The 23,668-nt window shown below is 45.5% G+C and overlaps 8 protein-coding genes across 8 annotated transcripts; 3 read left to right on the top strand and 5 right to left on the bottom strand.

Annotated features, from left to right (window-relative positions):
- Window positions 1-793: 793 nt before the first annotated feature.
- Window positions 794-1,615, top strand: LOC114783301 (histone H1-like). Its single transcript, XM_028968724.1, has one exon. It carries the CDS (start codon window positions 828-830, stop codon window positions 1,467-1,469), a length of 642 nt encoding a protein of 213 aa, XP_028824557.1. The 5' UTR covers window positions 794-827; the 3' UTR covers window positions 1,470-1,615.
- Window positions 1,616-2,110: 495 nt separating this feature from the next.
- Window positions 2,111-2,689, top strand: LOC114783303 (histone H2A-like). Its single transcript, XM_028968726.1, has one exon. It carries the CDS (start codon window positions 2,159-2,161, stop codon window positions 2,534-2,536), a length of 378 nt encoding a protein of 125 aa, XP_028824559.1. The 5' UTR covers window positions 2,111-2,158; the 3' UTR covers window positions 2,537-2,689.
- A 396-nt stretch (window positions 2,690-3,085) lies between these two features.
- Window positions 3,086-3,632, top strand: LOC114783302 (histone H3). The gene has a single exon (XM_028968725.1). The coding sequence runs from the start codon at window positions 3,222-3,224 to the stop codon at window positions 3,630-3,632; it is 411 nt and encodes a 136-aa protein (XP_028824558.1). The 5' UTR covers window positions 3,086-3,221.
- A 5,326-nt stretch (window positions 3,633-8,958) lies between these two features.
- On the bottom strand, window positions 8,959-9,371 carry LOC114783310 (histone H2B). The gene has a single exon (XM_028968733.1). The coding sequence runs from the start codon at window positions 9,333-9,335 to the stop codon at window positions 8,961-8,963; it is 375 nt and encodes a 124-aa protein (XP_028824566.1). The 5' UTR covers window positions 9,336-9,371; the 3' UTR covers window positions 8,959-8,960.
- A 442-nt stretch (window positions 9,372-9,813) lies between these two features.
- Window positions 9,814-22,782, bottom strand: LOC114783317 (uncharacterized). The gene is made up of 5 exons (XM_028968738.1): window positions 22,476-22,782; window positions 20,258-20,276; window positions 17,162-17,171; window positions 15,145-15,564; window positions 9,814-10,303 (listed from the first exon to the last, which is right to left on the bottom strand). The coding sequence occupies exons 1-5, from the start codon at window positions 22,766-22,768 to the stop codon at window positions 9,984-9,986; spliced, it is 1,062 nt and encodes a 353-aa protein (XP_028824571.1). The 5' UTR covers window positions 22,769-22,782; the 3' UTR covers window positions 9,814-9,983.
- Window positions 16,080-16,658, bottom strand: LOC114783297 (histone H2A-like). Its single transcript, XM_028968719.1, has one exon. It carries the CDS (start codon window positions 16,608-16,610, stop codon window positions 16,233-16,235), a length of 378 nt encoding a protein of 125 aa, XP_028824552.1. The 5' UTR covers window positions 16,611-16,658; the 3' UTR covers window positions 16,080-16,232.
- On the bottom strand, window positions 17,154-17,975 carry LOC114783296 (histone H1-like). The gene has a single exon (XM_028968718.1). It carries the CDS (start codon window positions 17,939-17,941, stop codon window positions 17,300-17,302), a length of 642 nt encoding a protein of 213 aa, XP_028824551.1. The 5' UTR covers window positions 17,942-17,975; the 3' UTR covers window positions 17,154-17,299.
- LOC114783298 (histone H2B) lies at window positions 19,731-21,375 on the bottom strand. The gene has a single exon (XM_028968720.1). The coding sequence runs from the start codon at window positions 21,350-21,352 to the stop codon at window positions 20,978-20,980; it is 375 nt and encodes a 124-aa protein (XP_028824553.1). The 5' UTR covers window positions 21,353-21,375; the 3' UTR covers window positions 19,731-20,977.
- Window positions 22,783-23,668: the final 886 nt, after the last annotated feature.

Below are 23,668 nucleotides of genomic sequence, written 5' to 3'. Positions count from 1 at the left end.
GTAGAAGGAAACAACTACAATATAAACAGACTACGCAAGTATAATATCAAAGTAATGCAGTAAAAACTATTGGTACAAATGGAAGTTTAAAAATGATTGAACTTGACCTGAATGGCCACGTTGAATAAAACAATACAATAACGAAGTAGATCTACTAGTTAAACATTTTCCCAAGCAGGGACAAGAATAGAGATTCCTCCCAGAACGAAATATCAGCGTAATTCCCGTGTTGTTTTGAGATGAGGTGGAATTATCAGCAGTAATAATCAGCATCACGGCACCGAACCCGCTGAGATGACGCGCTATGTGACGTGCGGTCACTGTGTTTCGATCCTCCGACCACGGCTCGAATTTCTCGGACCCCGAACTCTCCTTACACCCACATGACGTCCCGTCGGCGGCCCAGGACCGCTGACGACGCTCTGTTGACGAGTCCCAGCCGACACGTTTATTTAATCGCGAAATGTGGCGACAAACGCTGGTCCTTACGTCTCCCCCGGCCGGCGCTGGGTGTTGTGTTGAGCTTTTCTGCGGAATAAAATCGCGCTGCGCCCCTCTCTGCGGGGCCCATGAGAAGGAGCAGAGCCAGAACTTTGTCCCCGAGTACGTTTCTGAGCCGCCGGCTCGTTTCGCGCGGTACTTTTTGCCCGAAATGGGTGAGGAGAAAACACAGCGAGGCTCGCCTGGCGGAAGAGGCGCGGCGCTTGCGGCGCATGCTGGTTCTACACGGTTCTCACGGCGCCCTTAAAGGCGGAACTTCCCGCTCGGCGGGTCATTGTTCCCTCGTCCCGAAGGCGGAAAGCTCGTTCTACGTTGCAGTTTGTACGATGGCAGAAGTGGCTCCAGCTCCAGCGGCCGCAGCGCCGGCAAAGGCGCCCAAGAAGAAGGCCGCGGCCAAGCCCAAGAAGGCGGGACCCGGTGTCGGCGAGCTTATCGTCAAAGCCGTGTCCGCTTCCAAGGAGCGCAGCGGAGTGTCCCTGGCCGCCCTGAAGAAGGCGCTGTCTGCCGGTGGCTACGACGTGGAGAAGAACAACTCTCGCGTCAAGTTGGCCATCAAGAACCTGGTCACCAAGGGCACTCTGGTGCAGACCAAGGGCACCGGCGCCTCGGGCTCCTTCAAGCTGAACAAGAAGCAGGCGGAGCCCAAGAAGAAGCCCGTAGCCAAGAAGGCGGCTCCGAAACCCAAGAAGGCGGCCGCGAAGAAGCCCGCCACGGCCAAGAAGCCCAAGAAGGTCGCAGCGAAGAAGCCCGCCGCCAAGAAGTCGCCCAAGAAAGTCAAGAAGCCCGCGGCGGCCGCTAAGAAGGCGGCGACCAAGAGTCCCAAGAAAGCAGCCAAGAAGCCTGCTACCCCCAAAAAAGCGACCAAGAGCCCCAAAAAGGTGAAGGCCGCAAAGCCCAAGGCAGCTAAACCTAAAGCTGCCAAACCCAAGACCAGCAAGCCGAAGAAGGCGGCGGCCAAGAAGAAGTAAATTCTTGCTGCTCTTCCAGCACCTACTCAAAAAGGCTCTTTTAAGAGCCACACACTGATCTCCAGAAAAAAGCTACAATTCCGATTCCAACTCGCACCCGCATCCTATAAGTAATCATGAAAATAAAGCGAGAAGGAAGTTCATTATTATCCTCTACTGCAATCCCATGTAAATCTTAATATATGCATAAGAATATTTTTTTATTTACCCGGTTTTATGAGTTCACCTCTTCAAATTTGTGATCCCCTTAACTAAAACATGCAGCTGTACCTGAAACGTATTTATATTTTAATTTATACTCCGTAATACTGAATACTAAACTAATACTATAGTAACAATGAAACACGTTATATGTTCACGGAGAAAGAATTTCATTTATTTAAAAAAATTGGAAACACGAGATGCAAAGACCATGCGATATAGAAATACTAATATTAATAATACCATTCCTAAATCTAGAATTATTGATTCAAGGATTTAAAATTGAGCGGGCAAATGTTTATTACGGAACGAAAAGCGCGGTAAGAGTTGCGAATGAAAGATGAAATGGGACGGGGCTTTTTACCACGACGACAACAGGATTGGCTGAAAGTTCGAGCCAATCGGGACTCAGAGCCGTTTCCTATAAGAAATGATCCTCCAGCCTCAGAGTTAGTTTGTTTCCTGAACGAACGTCGCAGTAAGACAACATGAGCGGAAGAGGCAAAACCGGCGGGAAAACTCGCGCTAAGGCCAAGACCCGCTCGTCCCGGGCTGGTCTCCAGTTCCCCGTGGGCAGAGTTCACAGGCTGCTGCGCAAAGGCAACTACGCCGAGCGCGTCGGCGCCGGAGCTCCGGTCTACCTGGCCGCGGTGCTCGAGTACCTGACCGCTGAGATCTTGGAGTTGGCCGGTAACGCGGCCCGCGACAACAAGAAGACGCGCATCATTCCCCGCCATCTGCAGCTCGCCGTGCGCAACGACGAGGAGCTCAACAAGCTGCTGGGCGGCGTGACCATCGCTCAGGGCGGCGTCCTGCCCAACATCCAGGCCGTGCTGCTGCCCAAGAAGACCGAGAAGGCCAAATAAAGCACCCGGCGCTCAGAAATACACACAAAGGCTCTTTTAAGAGCCACACACTTACTCTAAAATGCGCAGATTCTGGTCATTTAAGAAAATATGTGTTTAGGCTATACAATTTCAAGATATCCCTGCGCATTGCTGTATTACTATTACGATATTGGTGGCTTTACAGGATACATAAAATAAAAATACATAGTTTTTAACGTTCTTTAGATCTGAATGGTTCAAAATGACCGTTTCACAATAAGAAATGGAATTGAATAATGACTGCAGGGTTTCGTTTCTTGAATTAAAACTTGTAAATGAATGAGTTTGACTTTTTTTGAACACTATAATATACTACTATATTATACAAGGATATGTATGGTTCCGTTTTGTACGTGGATTTAATCTCAACCTTTATGTTCGTCCTGTGTTAATCTGCACAATATTTAATTGAATGTTTAAATCGTTTTCACGTTTACGGAGGATAATGGTGATTAATGTTGTGAATGGACATGAAGTAAATCGAGCGAATTCATTTTGAAATTTGGGCGCCAACTAGCAGCTGTGTAAACCACCAATGAAATACAGCCATGGGCATGAATGGGGAGGAGCTTGTTTGGCGCGGAACTGAACGGGTATAAAATCCCATGTCGGCGACCGTGAAGTCACTCCTTACTGCCTTCAGTGAGAATCTCGTCTCGTCGACATGGCCCGAACCAAGCAGACCGCCCGCAAATCCACCGGAGGAAAAGCTCCCAGGAAGCAGCTCGCCACCAAGGCTGCGCGTAAAAGCGCCCCGGCCACCGGCGGCGTGAAGAAGCCCCATCGCTACAGGCCCGGAACTGTGGCTCTGAGGGAGATCCGCCGCTACCAGAAATCCACCGAGCTGCTGATTCGCAAGCTGCCCTTCCAGCGCCTGGTGAGGGAAATCGCCCAGGACTTCAAGACCGACCTGCGCTTCCAGAGCTCCGCGGTCATGGCTCTCCAGGAGGCCAGCGAGGCTTATCTGGTCGGCCTGTTCGAAGACACCAACCTGTGCGCCATCCATGCCAAGAGGGTCACAATCATGCCCAAAGACATACAGCTGGCCCGCCGCATCCGCGGGGAGCGCGCTTAAGAAAACCGGCGTCCTTACATTAAAACAAAGGCTCTTTTAAGAGCCACACCACCCGTTATTCTAAAAGGCTATTCCTTATTCACTCTGTCCCAGTGCGGGAGATGGTTTGTTTACTCCTTGCACAATCGCACTCAAACCGCTTGAACTTTGCATGCACGGCATTCCGGCTTCCTCTGCTCTAATTCAGCGGCTGTGTAGCGCACTTGTCCTACAGTTCTTTGGGTGCCGCCCTAGTGGCGTGCGATCGGTATGACATTTGCAAAAATACAAAGGGGGGGCAGAATGAACCGATGCAGTCCGAATCCCTACATTTATAGCCTATTTATTTTTTTTAATTTGTTTCTCTTTCGTAATGCGATTCAAATGAAATGACTGCTACTAAGTGTTTGTCATTTCTCCATGCTTTTTCGACCCCACCGCTTCTGATATAATTCTCATAGGTTGTTGTGGTCGGCCCCACAGAAATATGGAAATGCAAAAATAAGAAGCACTTGACTCTTGGGGCTGATACAGAGTTACCCACTAGGCTACTACCACCAGACAGTAGGAAACTGCATTTTCGGTGTATTTGGGTACCTTTGTTAGATTACTGTATGTAAAGAGACCTGGTTTGCTAACGGAGACCTGGCTAGCTAACGGAGACTTGGCTAACACCGGTAACTCCGGACACAAACGTGACCCTGCCCGGATTCCAGCAGCCGCGGGCGGACAGAACAAAGGAGAGCGGTAAGAGGAAAGGAGGGGACTGGCAATGTTTGTGAACGACAGATGGTGTAACCCTGGGCACATTACTGTGAAAGAGCAACTTTGCAGTAGAGACATTGAGCTGTTAGCCGTTAGCATGCGACCATACTACCTCCCCAGGGAATTCTCGCATGTTATCGCGATAACGGCGTATGTCCCCCCCTCGGCCAACGCGGAGGCAGCCTGTGACTCTCTCCACTCTGTGGTCAGCAGACTGCAGACACAATCCTCACGGGTGACTTTAATCACGCACCACTGGACTCTACACTGCCCACCTTCACCCAGTACGTGACACGCACCACCAGAGACAATAAATACAGTTCATCACCTCTCCCTCCCCTGGGAAGATCTGATCACAACCTGGTGCACCTTGTCCCTGTGTACGAGCCCTTAGTGCGCAGAGAGCCAGCAGTCACCCGCACAGTACAGAGATTGTCTGAGGAGAGCGAGAACTTCTGTGTGGATAACACCGTACCCACCAAGACTTTACGGTGCTACCCCAACAACAAACCCTGGATTACTACAGAAATCAAGGCAGAAGAGAAGGACCTTCAAATCAGGAGACAAAGAGGAGCTGAAAAGGGTGCAGAGGGAATTAAAAAGACTAATCAGGGATGGAAAAGGACAGCTACAGGCAGAGGATGGAAAACCAGCTCCTGAGTCTGGAAGGGCCTCAGAACCATCTCAGGCCACAAAGAAAATAACTCTCTGCCGGTGGGGGATGTGAGGTGGGCAAATGAGCTGAATTACTTTTTCAGCAGGTTTGATTCATCTGCCACTGACTCTCCCCCCAAACTGTCCTCTCTGATGCAGCCCTTAACACCTGCTGCAGACCCCCCCACCTCTATTCACACCTCCTCTACACTTCACACCGCTGACTGCTCCCCCTCCCCAACCACGGCATCCAGCACACGGCTCCAGCCTGTCTCTCTCAACCATGCAGGTTAGGAGAGAATTGAGGAGGATGAAAGCCAGGAAGGCAGCGGGCCCAGATGGAATCAGCTCAAGGCTTGTCAGGTCCTGCGCAGATCAGCTGTGCGGGGTGTTGATGCACATTTTTAACCTGAGCCTGAAGCTGGGGAGAGTCCCACAGCTCTGGAAAACCTCTTGTGTGGTACCAGTGCCAAAGACTCCACATCCCAAGGACCTCAACAGCTACAGGCCGGTGGCGCTGACATCCCACCTGATGAAGACCTCTGGTGAGCTCATCACTGGACCCACTTTGCTTACCAGCCTGGCATTGGAGTGGATGATGCCATCATCCACCTCCTACATCGTTCCCTCTCTCACCTGGAGACCGCTAGGAGCACTGTGAGAATCATGTTCTTTAATTTCTCCAGTGCTTTCAACACCATTCTACCCACAATCCTGAGGGACAAGCTGGAGCACACAGGAGTGGACCTTCATCTAGCCACATGGATCCTGGACTACCTCACTAACCGACCACAGTATGTGAGAACTCAGGGCTGTGTGTCAGACACAGTTGTCTGCAGTACGGGGGCTCCGCAGGGAACGGTTCTTGCGCCGTTCCTCTTCACAATCTACACTGCAGACTTCTCCTACAACTCCACCAACTGCTTCCTGCAGAAGTTCTCTGATGACTCTGCAATAGTCGGCCTCATCACTGATGGGGACGACAGGAAGTACATGGGACAAGGGACTTTGTGGACTGGTGCCAGCAGAACTACCTCCAGATCAACACTGGAAAAACCAAAGAGCTGGTGGTAGACTTCCGCAGTGGTGGTAGACATCCTCCACTGCAACCACTGGACATCCAGGGTATGGCCATTGAGGCAGTGGAGAGCTACAAGTACCTTGGCGTTCACCTGAACAATAAACTGGACTGGACTCATAACACTAATGCACTTTATAAAAAAGGGCAGAGCAGGCTGTACCTGCTGCAGAGGCTCAGGTCTTTTGGAGTACAGGGTCCACTCCTAAAGACTTTCTATGACTCTGTAGTGGCATCAGCCATCTTTCACGGTGTGGTCTGCTGGGGTAGCAGCATCTCCGCTGGGGACAGAAAGAGGCTGAACAGGCTGATCCGGAGGGCCAGCTCTGTTCTAGGATGCCCTCTGGACCCAGTGGAGGTGGTGAGTGACAGGAGAATGGTGGCCCACCCCATGCACAGACAAACACACACACTTTGGCACATTCTGTTAAATTGTTAACTGTTTAAATAGTAAATTTGTACATATATACAGATACATATTTATGTTATTTTTTGTGATGCTTTTACCTTCTGCTTCTGTCCACTTTCTGCCGTGACAAGTGCAATTTCCCACTTGTGGGACTAATAAAGGTTTATCTTATCTTAACTTACGGATAGTATACAAAGTATACGGGGAGTATACAAATATACGGGGAATATACAAAACAAGTATATTTATTTCGCGCTAAGCCACGCGATTTGAAAGCAGTTTGTGTTCAGTCCGCCATCACCTGACGCCACGGATGACTGAACCATGTGTTTTCCTGACGTTTGTGGAGCCATGGGAGCGCGGACTGAATACAGATAATGGTCATTGGAGCAAATCAAAGCGTCATGGTCACATCATGTGACGATACTGAAAAACCTGCTGTAATCAGAAGGTTGCTGATTCGAATACCATGTCATGGATTCCCACTGTTCACCAAAGGTGATGGATTAAAAGCAGAGGAAACATTTCGTTGCGTACACTGTGTGCTGTGCTGCAGTGTTTCACAATGACAACCACTTAATTTTCTTTCAAATATGTTGATGGGGTGGTCACATGCTTATAGCTGCACCGGAAGCATCTCTTTCTCTTGAGTTAGGTCTGGGCTTGTGGTTTCATTGTTTTAGTGTATATCCATTACACAAAACCACACACTAATAATTATTGTTGATAAAGAACTGACTAAAGCAAATCAGCCTGTCTCCATCCTGACCGATGACCCTCAGTGATCACACCATCACACTATTCACCTTCTCGGTCAACTTGGGCAGGACGCTACACTGAGCGATGGTCTCACCCTGTCTGTAATGAGTTCCAAGCATAGTCTCTTTTCCTGAAGCACAAATGCTACATTTATAAAATAATAAAATAGTCATTGTTTAAATTACTTTGAAACGTTTTCAGGTTATTGTGTAACGCGTTTAAGTTTGCTATCGTAACTTTACTTATGTGCCTTTATTTTGTAAGTTCCTTTAAGATGGATTCTTTTATTTTGAAAGACGGAAAACCGGAAGTTGACGGCATTAGCGCGGAGAGCGAAAGTTACTCGGGAAAGGACATAAAACGACGAAAAACACGGCGATAAAGGGAAATAGCGTTACAGAAAGTGTATTTTTTATAGTTTCCTTTGTTTAGCTCCTGTCGATAGTGGACAAGGTTTATTGGCATTTTCTGTACATTTATTTAAACTTTTTATTTGTGTTTGAGAGAGCCAAAGCTACGCCTATACTTAGCTTGTTTTAATGACGGTTTATTTGGTTTTAGATTGTTAATTTGTATTTATTGTTTTCTTTTAGCTCTTACGTTGGTTTGATAACGCGAATGAGAAAGAAATAAAGAGCATCAGACCACCAGAAAAGCTGTTTTTATTCGACGGGACGCTACACATTGTCAATGTTATATACTGTTCCTTTTTTTTTTTTTTTTTTTTTACAAATATTACACTTAAACATTAATGTAACTGACGGGGAAATTTACTGATCTATTTTGTATACAACCTAATATGAATTAAAGCTACAAAAATACTATTTCTGTCTGGTAAAAGTATATTGAAAATAGAAATAGTATTTTTCTAGCTTTATACTGGGCAGTTTAAAGTTTCTTACTTTTAGTATTTGCCATAGTCCATGTTAGGTTTTCTTTTTTAACATGAGAGTGAAGAGAATCTATTTTATTAAAATACTATTGTGTAATTTAAAACTCCCCCTTTCATTTTAGTAACACCAGATATTAGTTTTTATCCTGCATTTCTAAACATTTCTGTATTTCCTTTTAATAATGTCTGGATCATCATAAAGTCATCTGAATTATGTGATTGATCAGACCCTTGTATTATTGTACATAAGAATTGTTTTCGGATCTTCTGCCAACAATGGCTATATTTATTACTCTCACTTTGACACAAACCCAAAAGCCTCCATTGACCCATGGTCTCAAATTCAAATTTTATTTGTCACATACATGGTACGATATGCAGTGAAGTGCTTTTTGTGACTTCTACAGACCACAGTATTGCAAATGTTGCAAGTATACAATGAAGACCAATATGCAAATATTGCAAACATAACCAAATATTACCCCTTTACATCTTTAACATATATATGTGTAATAGGTAGGGTGAAGGTGTGCAAATGAGTCTTTTCCTAGTAATTGTACAAAAACACATTACGCCACACAAAAATGTCATTTATAAAAGCTTCTCTGGGGTGTCTTAAAGGGGCAATCTAAACTTACCAGAACTGCCAGGGAATGAAACAAGTTTCATGTAATATGCTGTGACAGGAACAAGCAAAATATACTAAACAGAACACGCTTAATTTTTTGGGAGAAGTGTGGGTGGCTCTTAAAAGAGCCTTTGTGTTGGTGAAGCGTTGCTTGTGGTCCCGCTTTACTTGGAGCTGGTGTACTTGGTGACCGCCTTGGTTCCCTCAGACACGGCGTGCTTGGCCAGCTCTCCAGGGAGCAGCAGACGGACGGCGGTCTGGATCTCCCTGGACGAGATGGTGGAGCGCTTGTTGTAATGCGCCAGGCGAGAAGCTTCTCCAGCGATGCGCTCGAAGATGTCGTTGACGAAGGAGTTCATGATGCCCATGGCCTTGGAGGAGATGCCGGTGTCGGGGTGGACCTGCTTCAGAACCTTGTACACGTAGATGGCATAGCTCTCCTTCCTGGACTTTCTACGCTTCTTTCCGCCCTTGGCAGCTGTCTTGGTCACAGCTTTCTTGGATCCCTTTTTGGGAGCGGACTTGGCAGGTTCAGGCATGGTGCTGGTGTCAGTGAGAATACTGTATGAGACTGACGAGTCTCCTCTCTTATTTATACAAGCTGGTATGGGGGGGGGGGTGAGCAACGGCCTTGATTGGTGCTTTCAAATTTTAGCGCAAAGCTGAAACCTCCAATCCGCCCAATCACAGCTTCCCATTTCCCGCTCGTTTCAAACAAAGGACCTTTCTATATCTTAAAATTAAGGTAAAATGTGAACATGAAGGAACAAAAAGGAGTAATTTATTTTACAAGTGAGTCGTCGTCTCTGCTGTTTACTAATGGAAATATATGTTCATATTTACCATATATGTAGTTATTTTTATGTGGACTCATTTAATACCACTTAACCTTACGTATAGCAATTGTAGTACAGCAATTTTATTACCCATATTTATTTATTTGCATAGTTATACAATAATCAAATGTCAAAGTCCACATATTTTTGCAAATGTTCCGACACAAAGTATGACTCGGAGCAGGATCAGATATATTTTGCAAAGAAGTATAATGATTCTTATAACTAAAAAGAGAAAACCGGTATCCCGTAGAATTTAAGCTTTCCCTATCCAGAACACGCTTTTATCGAAAGTGTGGGTGGCTCTTAAAAGAGCCGTTGGGTTCGTTAGGCTTTAATAAAGGATGGTGTTCAACCGCCGAAGCCGTACAGAGTGCGGCCCTGACGTTTCAGCGCGTAAACCACGTCCATGGCGGTCACGGTCTTTCTCTTGGCGTGCTCGGTGTAGGTAACGGCGTCGCGGATCACGTTCTCCAGGAAGACCTTCAGCACGCCGCGGGTCTCCTCGTAGATCAGACCGGAGATACGCTTCACACCGCCGCGACGAGCGAGGCGGCGGATGGCGGGCTTGGTGATGCCCTGGATGTTATCGCGGAGAACCTTGCGATGACGCTTGGCGCCTCCTTTTCCGAGCCCTTTTCCTCCCTTTCCGCGTCCGGACATGTTGTCAACTTATTACACAAAGTACAACGTGAAGCAGAAGCCGACTCGCTCAGTCTTTATGTGCGAAAAGAGGACCTGTTTGAAGCCTTGTCCAAGGGGCGTGCGTTTGTCCCCCCGCCATTTGGGGGGGGGGGGTTGGTGCACATGAAAGCACGTGGACAACGTCACAGCGCCACCTCCCGTCATAAGAGTTTGTTATTTTGTTCGATACAATGGAGCGCGTTCCATTCTGCAACTCCGTGACAAAAAAAAGAATGTGTTATTGTTATGCACTACAGTATGTACATTTCATTTGTTGTAATATGTTCAGTATCAGAAACAGGTATACTTGGTTCTATGCTCAACCATAATTCTTTTAGTTTTTACCACCAGGCTGTCCTCAATAAGTTGCCCCCGAAAACATCTACATCACCTCATCTGAAGCCTTAGATCATCGGCCCATTATAAACTGAGCATCAGTACTGCACTCTGCATTTTAACTCAAGTATAGTGTTGGTGTTCATCTGAACAATAAACTGGACTGGACTAACAACTCTGATGCCCTCTACAGGAAAGGGCAGAGCAGGCTGTACCTGTTGCGGAGGCTCAGGTCTTTTGGGGTCTTTTTATGACTCTGCCATCTTTTATGGTGTGGTCTGCTGGGGAGGTAGCATCTGTGCTGGGGAAGAGAAAGCGGCTGAACAGGCTGATCCGGAGGGACAGCTCTGTTCTAGGATGGCCATGGTGGCCAAGCTATCATTACTGCTGGACAACATCTCCCACCCCATGCATGAGACCTTCACAGGACTGAGCAGCTCTTTCAGTGGCAGATGGACAGATTCAGAAGGTATTTCCTGCCAATCACTGTCTGACCACATAAACACACACATCCAGTACACCATCTCCATTTCTCTTAAGTGTAACATGTGTATTACCCACTCTGTACATATTTAAAATCGCTCAAATATATCTTGTATGTATAAAATTAAATCTCCACCTGAACGTCAGCAAGACAAAGGAGTTCTTGGTAGTAGCCTAGTGGGTAACACACTCACCTATGAACCAGAAGACCCGGGTTCGAATCCCACTTATTGCCATTGTGTCCCTGAGCAAGACATCAATACCATGGTGAAAAAGGCCCGGCAGCATCTCTAGCTCTTGAGACGCCTGAGAGACTTTAGACTGCCATCCAAGGTGCTTAGGAACTTCTACTCCTGCACCATAGAGAGCATCCTGATGGGAAACATCTCAACCTGGTTCGGGAACAGCACCATGCAGTACAGGCGACCCCTACCGAAGGTGTACTATCATCTTTACCAAGCTCCCTCACCTTCAATCAATTTACAGCAAGCGGTGCTGGACTAGGGCCAGGAATTGAAGGACCTCAGCCACCCCAACAATGGACTGTCACCGTTCAACATTTACAATGTTAGTATGTTTCACTGGGCTTTGACAGGCCTAACAGTTGACACCCAACACACAAGGAAAAACTCCACACAAAAAAAAACTCTAGGAGAGAGAAAAAAGAAAGGAAGAAACCTTGGGAAGGAGTGATAAAGAGAGGGACCCCCTTCCATGGTAGAGTGAGCTTGCGATTAGTGTCAGTGCAGGGTTTGTGATAGTTTGTCCAATAAGAGAAAAAGTTGTAGAGTCTTACAGTTGTAGGGTTGGAGAAGTCCAGTGTAGTCCAGTGTCATTTTGTACATTACGTGTCCATTATAATGCTACTGGTCCATTTGAAAATTCCTGAAGCTTTAGTTGATACGGCTGTGGTGACCCTCTGGTTCGTTTCATGCTAAGTCATCGTTTAGCAGTTGCAGGAACCAGGATTTATCTGATGGTCTCTTCACTGGAGTCTGCCACTAGTCTGTGCGCTTGATTCAGTATCTCGGAGAGAACAAACAGAAGCAGTAGCAGACGGCGGCATTGTACGACTGCTACTGAATATGTTATAGTGGTATATTTGTGCAACAGTGGCCAGGTAACCTAACTAGGACAGCCTGACTAAGGTGATTTTAACACTGTCACGGTCAAAAGTAGGATTTTGTGGTCCTTTATGAATATTGTTGCTGTCTAGGTACGCACTCAGTTGCCGGGCTATGACTTTTTAAAAATTTTCTATATAAATGGAAGGTTGGATATTGGTGTATAATTTGAAAGCTGACTGCGATCAAGATCAGGCTTTTTAATCAGTGGTCTAACGACTGCTACCTTGAATGAACTTGGTACATGGTTAGTGCTAAGGAAACTTGTAGGAAGCAGATCCAATGCGAAAGTACATTGATTTGACGATGAGATTAGTTAAATTAATTCATGCTCTTTAAGAAGGTTGAAGCGTTCTAATCAGTGGTCAGGTTTTTGAAGATTGTTTTCCCTAATAACATCGACGGAGCTGTTTGTTATGCTTTTAATCTTATCTACATTTACATTTACAGCATTTATCAGACGCCCTTATCCAGAGCGACTTACAATCAGTATTTACAGGGACAGCCCCCCTGGAGCAACTCAGGGTTAGGTGTCTTGCTCAGAGACACAATGGTAGTAAGTGGAATTCGAACCCGGGTCTTCTGGTTCATAGGCGAGTGTGTTACCCACTAGGCTACTACCACCCTATCTCTATTTGTAACAATTTTAGTATTAAAGAAATTCATAAAATCGTGATGATATTTATGTCTTATTCCTTGTTAGTTTGGCTATAAACAGGAATCTGGGATTATTTTTGTTCTTGTCTATTAACAAGGCTCAGTGGTGGTATAGCAGTTAAGGAAGCGAACCCGTAATCAGAAGGTGGCCAGTTTGCCAAGGTGCCACTGTCCCCACACACTGGCTGCCCGTTGCACACTCAGGGTGATTGTTAAATGCAGAGTACAAATTTCACTGTGTGCACCATGTCCTGTGCTGCTGTGTATCACAAGTGACAATCACTTCACTTTTTTCCTATAGGCTCTCTTTCCATGGTATTCGGAATATGGTCAATTTACTTTGATGCAATTTACGTTCTAATTTCCGGGCTGTCTTCTTAAGCGAGCGTGTATGATCACTATACCAAAGTATTTTTACCTCTTTCAATCTTCCTTCCTGTTCAGACAGCGGCAGCTCAGATGGTCGGATGGGTGGTAGTAGCCTAGTGGGTAACACACTCGCCTGTCAACCAGAAGACCCAGGTTCCCTGAGCAAGTCACTTTTAAGTTGCTCCAGGGGGACTGTCCCTCTATTGACTGTAAGTCACTCTGGATAGGGTGTCTGATAAATGCTGTAAATATAAATGGATCTGGAATTTGTCCCCTTATGTCAGGTTACTTCCTGTTTCTCATGCTTTTTCCACCCAGAGAATTTCCCACCCCTCTAAAACATTATCTCCACCGACCGTCATGGCTTCCAAAGGTGTGAAGCATTGCAGTTGCTCGGTGATTAGATGTAAAAATTAGCCCAAATGTAATTTTTTTTAGCCCTGTCAAAAACCAGAGGGTTTTTAATTTTTTTCTGGAAAAACGCCAACACTACTTTCTGTCAGCACCAAGGAAGCGGCCCTGTAATCAGAAGGTCATGGCTGCCCACTGCTCATTAAGGGTGATTGGTTAAATACAGAGGACACATTATGTGTGCTGTGATGTGTATCACAATGACATTCACTTTCAAACATGGTGGTTGGTGAATGGTGTTGATGACGTAATTTTCACAAATTTCAGAAAGGCACATCAGATACAGTTTTAGGGGACGAATAAGACCGATATAAAAGCTAAAAAGTTATTAATGTCAGGGACCTTTAAAAAATAGCCATTGTCCGATACAGAACAGTTAACAGTGAGGCAACTCAGTAACAATTACATTAGTTAAGTTACATTAATTACATTAGTGTTCAAAATTAATAGAGAGAATCCTGAAACACACAAAACATGCTTAAAAAAATGTGACCTCAAAACTGAGACATATTGTTGTCCAACAAATCCTGCCTTTGTGTGTAATGGGTCAAGAAAGAGGATTTATCATTTACAAGCCTTCAGTACATAACAGTCAGTTGTTCAATACTTCAGACTATTCCATTGCGAGTGATCATAATCCAAAAAATTATTTAAAAACGTTTAATCAAAAATACATTTAAATAAATCCACACATTGAACAAATGGGCATTGGATGGCTCAGATGGGCAAAAAGCTATTAGGAGGCAAAAAAGATTATTACTTACACACAACTGGATATGTCTAGGTGCCCAGAGGAGGAGAACTCTAAGCATATGTTGGAGTCATATGTTTAAGTATGGACTTTTGCTACATTTATAAACGATTCATACTTTCTTTTATTTTTAAGAAAAGACTTATTTTTAAAAGAAAGGACTGCAATGGATCACGGCTATAGGATGCAAGCTAGTGTTTAGAAACCTTATCAATTACTACACAATTTCCATTATTCCATTAATAAAACAAGCAATTCCAACAGTTGGACAGATACCTGGGTGCATATCAAGGGTGATATGACATTTTGTTGTGTCACTGCAAGCTATAATGCAAATGTTTATGTTCAAGTAGAACATAAGACAAAGGCAGAAATCACTGGGTGTGGCTATGGATACTGCCCTGACACAGGTATAAAGCAGGTTGGAGCAAAACCAAATTAAGAACAATAAATCAGAGCTGATATTCCAAATTAAAGTGCAGTGTACATTAATCATGCAACAGTAGGTCAATGGTGAAGACAAGTTTTTAAAACTTGCATGAATGAAGGAATTTAACCAAACTGCTAACTACGGAATATGAATGAAGTGCAAATTATTCAGCAAACTAACAGAAAATAGCCGCTTTTATGTAAAGAACTGAAGTGGCTCTTAAAAGAGCCTTTGTTTTAATGTAAGGACGCCGGTTTTCTTAAGCGCGCTCCCCGCGGATGCGGCGGGCCAGCTGTATATCTTTGGGCATGATTGTGACCCTCTTGGCATGGATGGCGCACAGGTTGGTGTCTTCGAACAGGCCGACCAGATAAGCCTCGCTGGCCTCCTGGAGAGCCATGACCGCGGAGCTCTGGAAGCGCAGGTCGGTCTTGAAGTCCTGGGCGATTTCCCTCACCAGGCGCTGGAAGGGCAGCTTGCGAATCAGCAGCTCGGTGGATTTCTGGTAGCGGCGGATCTCCCTCAGAGCCACAGTTCCGGGCCTGTAGCGATGGGGCTTCTTCACGCCGCCGGTGGCCGGGGCGCTTTTACGCGCAGCCTTGGTGGCGAGCTGCTTCCTGGGAGCTTTTCCTCCGGTGGATTTGCGGGCGGTCTGCTTGGTTCGGGCCATGTCGACGAGACGAGATTCTCACTGAAGGCAGTAAGGAGTGACTTCACGGTCGCCGACATGGGATTTTATACCCGTTCAGTTCCGCGCCAAACAAGCTCCTCCCCATTCATGCCCATGGCTGTATTTCATTGGTGGTTTACACAGCTGCTAGTTGGCGCCCAAATTTCAAAATGAATTCGCTCGATTTACTTCATGTCCATTCACAACATTAATCACCATTATCCTCCGTAAACGTGAAAACGATTTAAACATTCAATTAAATATTGTGCAGATTAACACAGGACGAACATAAAGGTTGAGATTAAATCCACGTACAAAACGGAACCATACATATCCTTGTATAATATAGTAGTATATTATAGTGTTCAAAAAAAGTCAAACTCATTCATTTACAAGTTTTAATTCAAGAAACGAAACCCTGCAGTCATTATTCAATTCCATTTCTTATTGTGAAACGGTCATTTTGAACCATTCAGATCTAAAGAACGTTAAAAACTATGTATTTTTATTTTATGTATCCTGTAAAGCCACCAATATCGTAATAGTAATACAGCAATGCGCAGGGATATCTTGAAATTGTATAGCCTAAACACATATTTTCTTAAATGACCAGAATCTGCGCATTTTAGAGTAAGTGTGTGGCTCTTAAAAGAGCCTTTGTGTGTATTTCTGAGCGCCGGGTGCTTTATTTGGCCTTCTCGGTCTTCTTGGGCAGCAGCACGGCCTGGATGTTGGGCAGGACGCCGCCCTGAGCGATGGTCACGCCGCCCAGCAGCTTGTTGAGCTCCTCGTCGTTGCGCACGGCGAGCTGCAGATGGCGGGGAATGATGCGCGTCTTCTTGTTGTCGCGGGCCGCGTTACCGGCCAACTCCAAGATCTCAGCGGTCAGGTACTCGAGCACCGCGGCCAGGTAGACCGGAGCTCCGGCGCCGACGCGCTCGGCGTAGTTGCCTTTGCGCAGCAGCCTGTGAACTCTGCCCACGGGGAACTGGAGACCAGCCCGGGACGAGCGGGTCTTGGCCTTAGCGCGAGTTTTCCCGCCGGTTTTGCCTCTTCCGCTCATGTTGTCTTACTGCGACGTTCGTTCAGGAAACAAACTAACTCTGAGGCTGGAGGATCATTTCTTATAGGAAACGGCTCTGAGTCCCGATTGGCTCGAACTTTCAGCCAATCCTGTTGTCGTCGTGGTAAAAAGCCCCGTCCCATTTCATCTTTCATTCGCAACTCTTACCGCGCTTTTCGTTCCGTAATAAACATTTGCCCGCTCAATTTTAAATCCTTGAATCAATAATTCTAGATTTAGGAATGGTATTATTAATATTAGTATTTCTATATCGCATGGTCTTTGCATCTCGTGTTTCCAATTTTTTTAAATAAATGAAATTCTTTCTCCGTGAACATATAACGTGTTTCATTGTTACTATAGTATTAGTTTAGTATTCAGTATTACGGAGTATAAATTAAAATATAAATACGTTTCAGGTACAGCTGCATGTTTTAGTTAAGGGGATCACAAATTTGAAGAGGTGAACTCATAAAACCGGGTAAATAAAAAAATATTCTTATGCATATATTAAGATTTACATGGGATTGCAGTAGAGGATAATAATGAACTTCCTTCTCGCTTTATTTTCATGATTACTTATAGGATGCGGGTGCGAGTTGGAATCGGAATTGTAGCTTTTTTCTGGAGATCAGTGTGTGGCTCTTAAAAGAGCCTTTTTGAGTAGGTGCTGGAAGAGCAGCAAGAATTTACTTCTTCTTGGCCGCCGCCTTCTTCGGCTTGCTGGTCTTGGGTTTGGCAGCTTTAGGTTTAGCTGCCTTGGGCTTTGCGGCCTTCACCTTTTTGGGGCTCTTGGTCGCTTTTTTGGGGGTAGCAGGCTTCTTGGCTGCTTTCTTGGGACTCTTGGTCGCCGCCTTCTTAGCGGCCGCCGCGGGCTTCTTGACTTTCTTGGGCGACTTCTTGGCGGCGGGCTTCTTCGCTGCGACCTTCTTGGGCTTCTTGGCCGTGGCGGGCTTCTTCGCGGCCGCCTTCTTGGGTTTCGGAGCCGCCTTCTTGGCTACGGGCTTCTTCTTGGGCTCCGCCTGCTTCTTGTTCAGCTTGAAGGAGCCCGAGGCGCCGGTGCCCTTGGTCTGCACCAGAGTGCCCTTGGTGACCAGGTTCTTGATGGCCAACTTGACGCGAGAGTTGTTCTTCTCCACGTCGTAGCCACCGGCAGACAGCGCCTTCTTCAGGGCGGCCAGGGACACTCCGCTGCGCTCCTTGGAAGCGGACACGGCTTTGACGATAAGCTCGCCGACACCGGGTCCCGCCTTCTTGGGCTTGGCCGCGGCCTTCTTCTTGGGCGCCTTTGCCGGCGCTGCGGCCGCTGGAGCTGGAGCCACTTCTGCCATCGTACAAACTGCAACGTAGAACGAGCTTTCCGCCTTCGGGACGAGGGAACAATGACCCGCCGAGCGGGAAGTTCCGCCTTTAAGGGCGCCGTGAGAACCGTGTAGAACCAGCATGCGCCGCAAGCGCCGCGCCTCTTCCGCCAGGCGAGCCTCGCTGTGTTTTCTCCTCACCCATTTCGGGCAAAAAGTACCGCGCGAAACGAGCCGGCGGCTCAGAAACGTACTCGGGGACAAAGTTCTGGCTCTGCTCCTTCTCATGGGCCCCGCAGAGAGGGGCGCAGCGCGATTTTATTCCGCAGAAAAGCTCAACACAACACCCAGCGCCGGCCGGGGGAGACGTAAGGACCAGCGTTTGTCGCCACATTTCGCGATTAAATAAACGTGTCGGCTGGGACTCGTCAACAGAGCGTCGTCAGCGGTCCTGGGCCGCCGACGGGACGTCATGTGGGTGTAAGGAGAGTTCGGGGTCCGAAAAATTCGAGCCGTGGTCGGAGGATCGAAACACAGTGACCGCACGTCACATAGCGCGTCATCTCAGCGGGTTCGGTGCCGTGATGCTGATTATTACTGCTGATAATTCCACCTCATCTCAAAACAACACGGGAATTACGCTGATATTTCGTTCTGGGAGGAATCTCTATTCTTGTCCCTGCTTGGGAAAATGTTTAACTAGTAGATCTACTTCGTTATTGTATTGTTTTATTCAACGTGGCCATTCAGGTCAAGTTCAATCATTTTTAAACTTCCATTTGTACCAATAGTTTTTACTGCATTACTTTGATATTATACTTGCGTAGTCTGTTTATATTGTAGTTGTTTCCTTCTACATATTTTATTAATTGTTCTTGTTGTGGCAGTATTGACATGAACAACTTCCTCCAGGATCAGTCAAGTTTTTGGATTCTGAAGACGTTTAAAAATCTAATAGCAATAATAACTTTTATAAAAGCTGTACTAAAGTAATAATACATGGGGTTCATACAGGCAAAGTGTTAAAAAGTAAAAGCACATGACATTGTATAACATTGATATATGTAGCCTAGAAAGAAGAACACTTGATCCAGAGAGACATTGTTTGGCTGCAGTGTGTACTGTCTAACATGTATGCAGCTGAAATGACTAATGCTTCTTTCCAGGCCACATTCAGCACAACAGCGCTTTTAGAGATAAAATAAAAGATTTCCCAGAACAAAAAAGCCGTTTGTTCTTTCCATAATCACATGTATAATGGTCAGGGCCTGTTTGGTGCCCTGGGCGAACACCCCCTCTGGCGCCACCCCACACTACACAGAAACATAAATTATATAAAGAATTATGTTTTAACATATTTTTTGTAAAATCTGTTGTTGGAACATACTGAATGTAACCAGATAGACATATATGGGTCTTTGTCCTTTTCTTTTCCATAATCTGTGTTAATTTGTAATCCAGTATCAACACTATAATGGAAAATTATAATGGTTTTTATGCTTGCAGGATTTTATTAGAATACAACAAATTGCATTATTTTTCTGTGTTTCTTCTATGCACGTACAACATGCTTATCAGGGTTTCATCCATTCAAGTTGGGTTATTGGAATCTTAATATCTCCTAACACCCATCCTCCAACCTGAGGATCACCCAAATGTAAATGAATTGACATTTTAGTGTGCAGATTCAATTTGTGTTTTTTTTTTTTTTTTGCACAACCCAGAAAAAATTCATTGTCACATAATGAGTTTGGATTCAAAATATTACAAATGAATGAAATTTGTTTTATTTGGAGGCAGCCTGCCTCCCATTTAGTCAGGCATGAGTTCAGGCCAGCAGCAGAAAGCAGGTCACCAAGGACCTCACACTCACATCCTGCATATATATGCATATATGTGACAGAAATTATAGTACACAAATATGTTTATGTGAGCTCCTTATTCAAATAATTTGTTCAACCTTACATTCTAACCCTAACCTTAAATAAAAGTTAATAAATATTAATCATAAATCTATGTACACATGAGCAAAATTCCACAGTAAATTTTACAGTGAAAAATGTTTTTGGCCAGGTATTAGTTGATTCTCTTTCTACATCCTTTTTACCCCCAAAAAAGTGACCTTTTAGTGGCCCAACGCTTTGTAGTGCCATTCGTCAATGCAAAGTTCCCATGTGAAATCAGTGGGAAATAGTGTTGGACCAGACAGTTAAAAATTTGTTTTTAATAGTTCAGAATTCTGTGCAGATATCAAACGTTATAGATTAAAACGTTTTTTTCTATAACTGAACTACAAAAATTGACAACCGCCCATATCAAGAACCACCACTAGTAACGATTAACAACTAACTCAAGCGAGCTCGGTCTCAAAACCGCAAATAAAGATGAAAAGAGGACAAATTAAAAGAAGACGCATCATTGATTCTCCAATCTGGGTGGTAGTAGCCCAGTAGGTAACACACTCGCCTATGAACCAGAAGACCCGGGTTCGAACCCCTTACTACCATTGTGTCCCTGAGCAAGACACTTAACCCTAAGTTGTTCCAGGGGCACTGTCCCTGTAACTACTGATTTGTAAGTCGCTCTGGATAAGGGCGTCTGATAAATGCTGTAAATGTAAAATCTGTTTACACTTAGTTCCTGCCTATTCAGCGCTTTGTACAAGCGTCTTCTTCGCTCGCTGGTAAACACATCTGCAGATCCTCCCTTCAGCAGCGCCACACCGCCATCTAGCGGATTTACAACCCAAATAATCCGGCCCTTTGATGGCTGGTCCGACTGGCCTACATACTAAATGTAGAATTCCCAGACTGGGAATGTGACTGGAGGTTCCACCGTCAAACACTAATTATTAATACTTCTATTGCCCGCTTAACTACTCACCGAAATTTTAAAGTAAGAGAACATGCTTACGGGGACAATTAAATATGAAAAGCTAACATGCAGGCAGTTTATGTGTTCTTGTTTACGCATTAATAACAAAACTGCAAAACCGCCTTTTGATGAAAGTGTGGGTGGCTCTTAAAAGAGCCTTTGTGTTGGTGGAGCGTCGCTTGTTGTCCCGCTTTACTTGGAGCTGGTGTACTTGGTGACCGCCTTGGTTCCCTCAGACACGGCGTGCTTGGCCAGCTCTCCGGGGAGCAGCAGGCGGACGGCGGTCTGGATCTCCCTGGACGAGATGGTGGAGCGCTTGTTGTAATGCGCCAGGCGAGAAGCTTCTCCAGCGATGCGCTCGAAAATGTCGTTGACGAAGGAGTTCATGATGCCCATGGCCTTGGAGGAGATGCCGGTGTCGGGGTGGACCTGCTTCAGAACCTTGTACACGTAGATGGCGTAGCTCTCCTTCCTGGACTTTCTGCGCTTCTTTCCGCCCTTGGCAGCTGTCTTGGTCACGGCTTTCTTGGATCCCTTCTTGGGAGCGGACTTGGCGGGTTCAGGCATGATGCTCGTCTCAGTGCGAAGACTGGAACTTACAACCGCAAAGTGGTGCCCAGTCCTCTTTTAATACCTTGCTGTATGCAAAATAGCGGCAGAGCTTGTATCCCGTCACGTCACCAGCCCGCCTCTCGATCGGAGTCACCTACCCGTTCTGATTGGTGGGCTTGAATTTTGGCGCAAAGCGGAAGAACCGCGTCAGTCTGCGCAGCTCTCGAACTCCCGCCCACTTTAGACAAAGAGCCTTGTTTGGTTTGATATGGACAATCTCACAAAAATCAACTGCACCTTCGTATAAGATGAAGTTAAATGTATTTTAACGTTAGTAACGTAAGATAAGATAGACCTTTATAAGTCCGAGAAGTGGGAAATTGCATTGTCATGTTAGAAAGTGGATAGAACAAAGGTAAGAGCAGCGAAAATAAATAGGTATATGTATTTATCTACACAATGTACAGTCGTTATGTACACATGGTGTACATGTAAATGTACAATGGGGACACCTGTACAATGGGTAACTACCATGGTGTACTTGATAGCAGCAAAAAACAGGTAAGAGCAGCATAAAATAATAAGCTAAAATATGTATCTGTATATATCTACAATTTAAACAATTTAACAAAATTCCAAAGTGTTTGTGTGTGTGGTCAGACGTTGTCCAACAGGGATGATAGCTTAGCCACCATTCTCCTGTCATTCACCATCTCTACTCTCAATCCTAGAACAAAGCTGGCCCTTCAAATCAGCCAATTCAATCTCTTTCTGTCCCCAGAGGATATGCTGTTGCCCCAGCACACTACACTGTAAAAGATGGTTGACGCCACTAGTCATATATACACTGGCTATGCTTACAAAAAGAAATATTCAAAGAACGATGAAAAATTGAAAAGGTAGGTTTCTTAAATGTCGCATTTCTACTAGTTTGCTATGGATTAATGTCTTTATCACCATGACAAAACGATTAAAAACAAAGAACACTAAATGTACTATTAAACCAGTATTATAAACGTATATTTTGTAACATAAGTGGAAATAAATCGCTTTTACTGATTATGTGGGTGGCTCTTAAAAGAGCCGTTGGGTTCGTTAGACTTTAATGAAGGATGGTGTTCAACCGCCGAAGCCGTACAGAGTGCGGCCCTGACGTTTCAGCGCGTAAACCACGTCCATGGCGGTCACGGTCTTTCTCTTGGCGTGCTCGGTGTAGGTGACGGCGTCGCGGATCACGTTCTCCAGGAAGACCTTCAACACGCCGCGAGTCTCCTCGTAGATCAGACCGGAGATACGCTTCACTCCGCCGCGGCGAGCGAGACGTCGGATGGCGGGCTTGGTAATACCCTGGATGTTATCACGAAGAACCTTGCGATGACGCTTGGCACCTCCTTTTCCGAGCCCCTTTCCTCCCTTTCCGCGTCCGGACATGTTGTCGTCGATTAGAGAATCCGCAATGAGCACCGATGGCGCTGCGCGTCTCAATTATATGCGCAAAGAGGACCTGTTTGAACACACGTACAGACAGCGTCCCGCTCACCCCGCCCGCTGTTCGGTAGGCGGGAAAGAGAAACACGTGACACCCCTGCGGCGGAAAATGGCCCTCGAAGCCGGAATCGTTTTACTATTGATGCCGATTCGTAATATCGCGGCGTGTGAAATCCAATAAGTTGTTGGTTTAGTTTGTCCGAAAAGAAGCCCTTATTGTTAGTGTTTGATGCGTAACACGAGCAGGTTTCATAGCAGGGGCATCGTGTGCGACAGAAGCTCAGCCAGTGGAGAGTTGAAGAAGTCGAAGATGACCAGGGATTGGACTGGTTCTCAAAGGAAATGGCGAGGTTCTGCCCTCGAAGTACAATTAAAGCTTCACATTTGCACAACTTCACCCTACCTGTTAAACATATTTCTAAACATATGTCTAAAAAACATGAAATTGAAATATTATGTTTGCAATATTTGCATATTGGTTCCACTTGCAATAATTGCAATTATGAGTTCTATAGCAGTCGCAAAAGCTATATTTCACTGCATATCATACCGTGTATGCCTGTGTACGTGACAAATAAAATTTGAATTTGAAAGCTGATGAATGCACAACAAAAATATGTGGCGTATGAAATCAAAAGATAAAAGTACACCCCTTTGATTTGTCAGTACTGCGCGCTGTTAAACGTGTAAAAGGACAGATTCGCTGTGAATTTCAGAGGGGAAAAAAAACACCAAATGGCGGTTGTTGTTGTTTTTTTTTTACCTCCGCGCCTTTAGGGGGCGTTTTACGGAACGTTAAGGGAACCAGGAATGAAGGAGGGGAAATAAACAGTTTTCCGGTTG

The sequence above is a fragment of the Denticeps clupeoides genome, unplaced genomic scaffold (genome assembly GCF_900700375.1).
Source record: "Denticeps clupeoides unplaced genomic scaffold, fDenClu1.1, whole genome shotgun sequence".
In the NCBI taxonomy this organism is placed as follows: Eukaryota; Metazoa; Chordata; class Actinopteri; order Clupeiformes; family Denticipitidae; genus Denticeps; species Denticeps clupeoides.
This window is presented reverse-complemented; position numbering and strand designations above follow the sequence as displayed.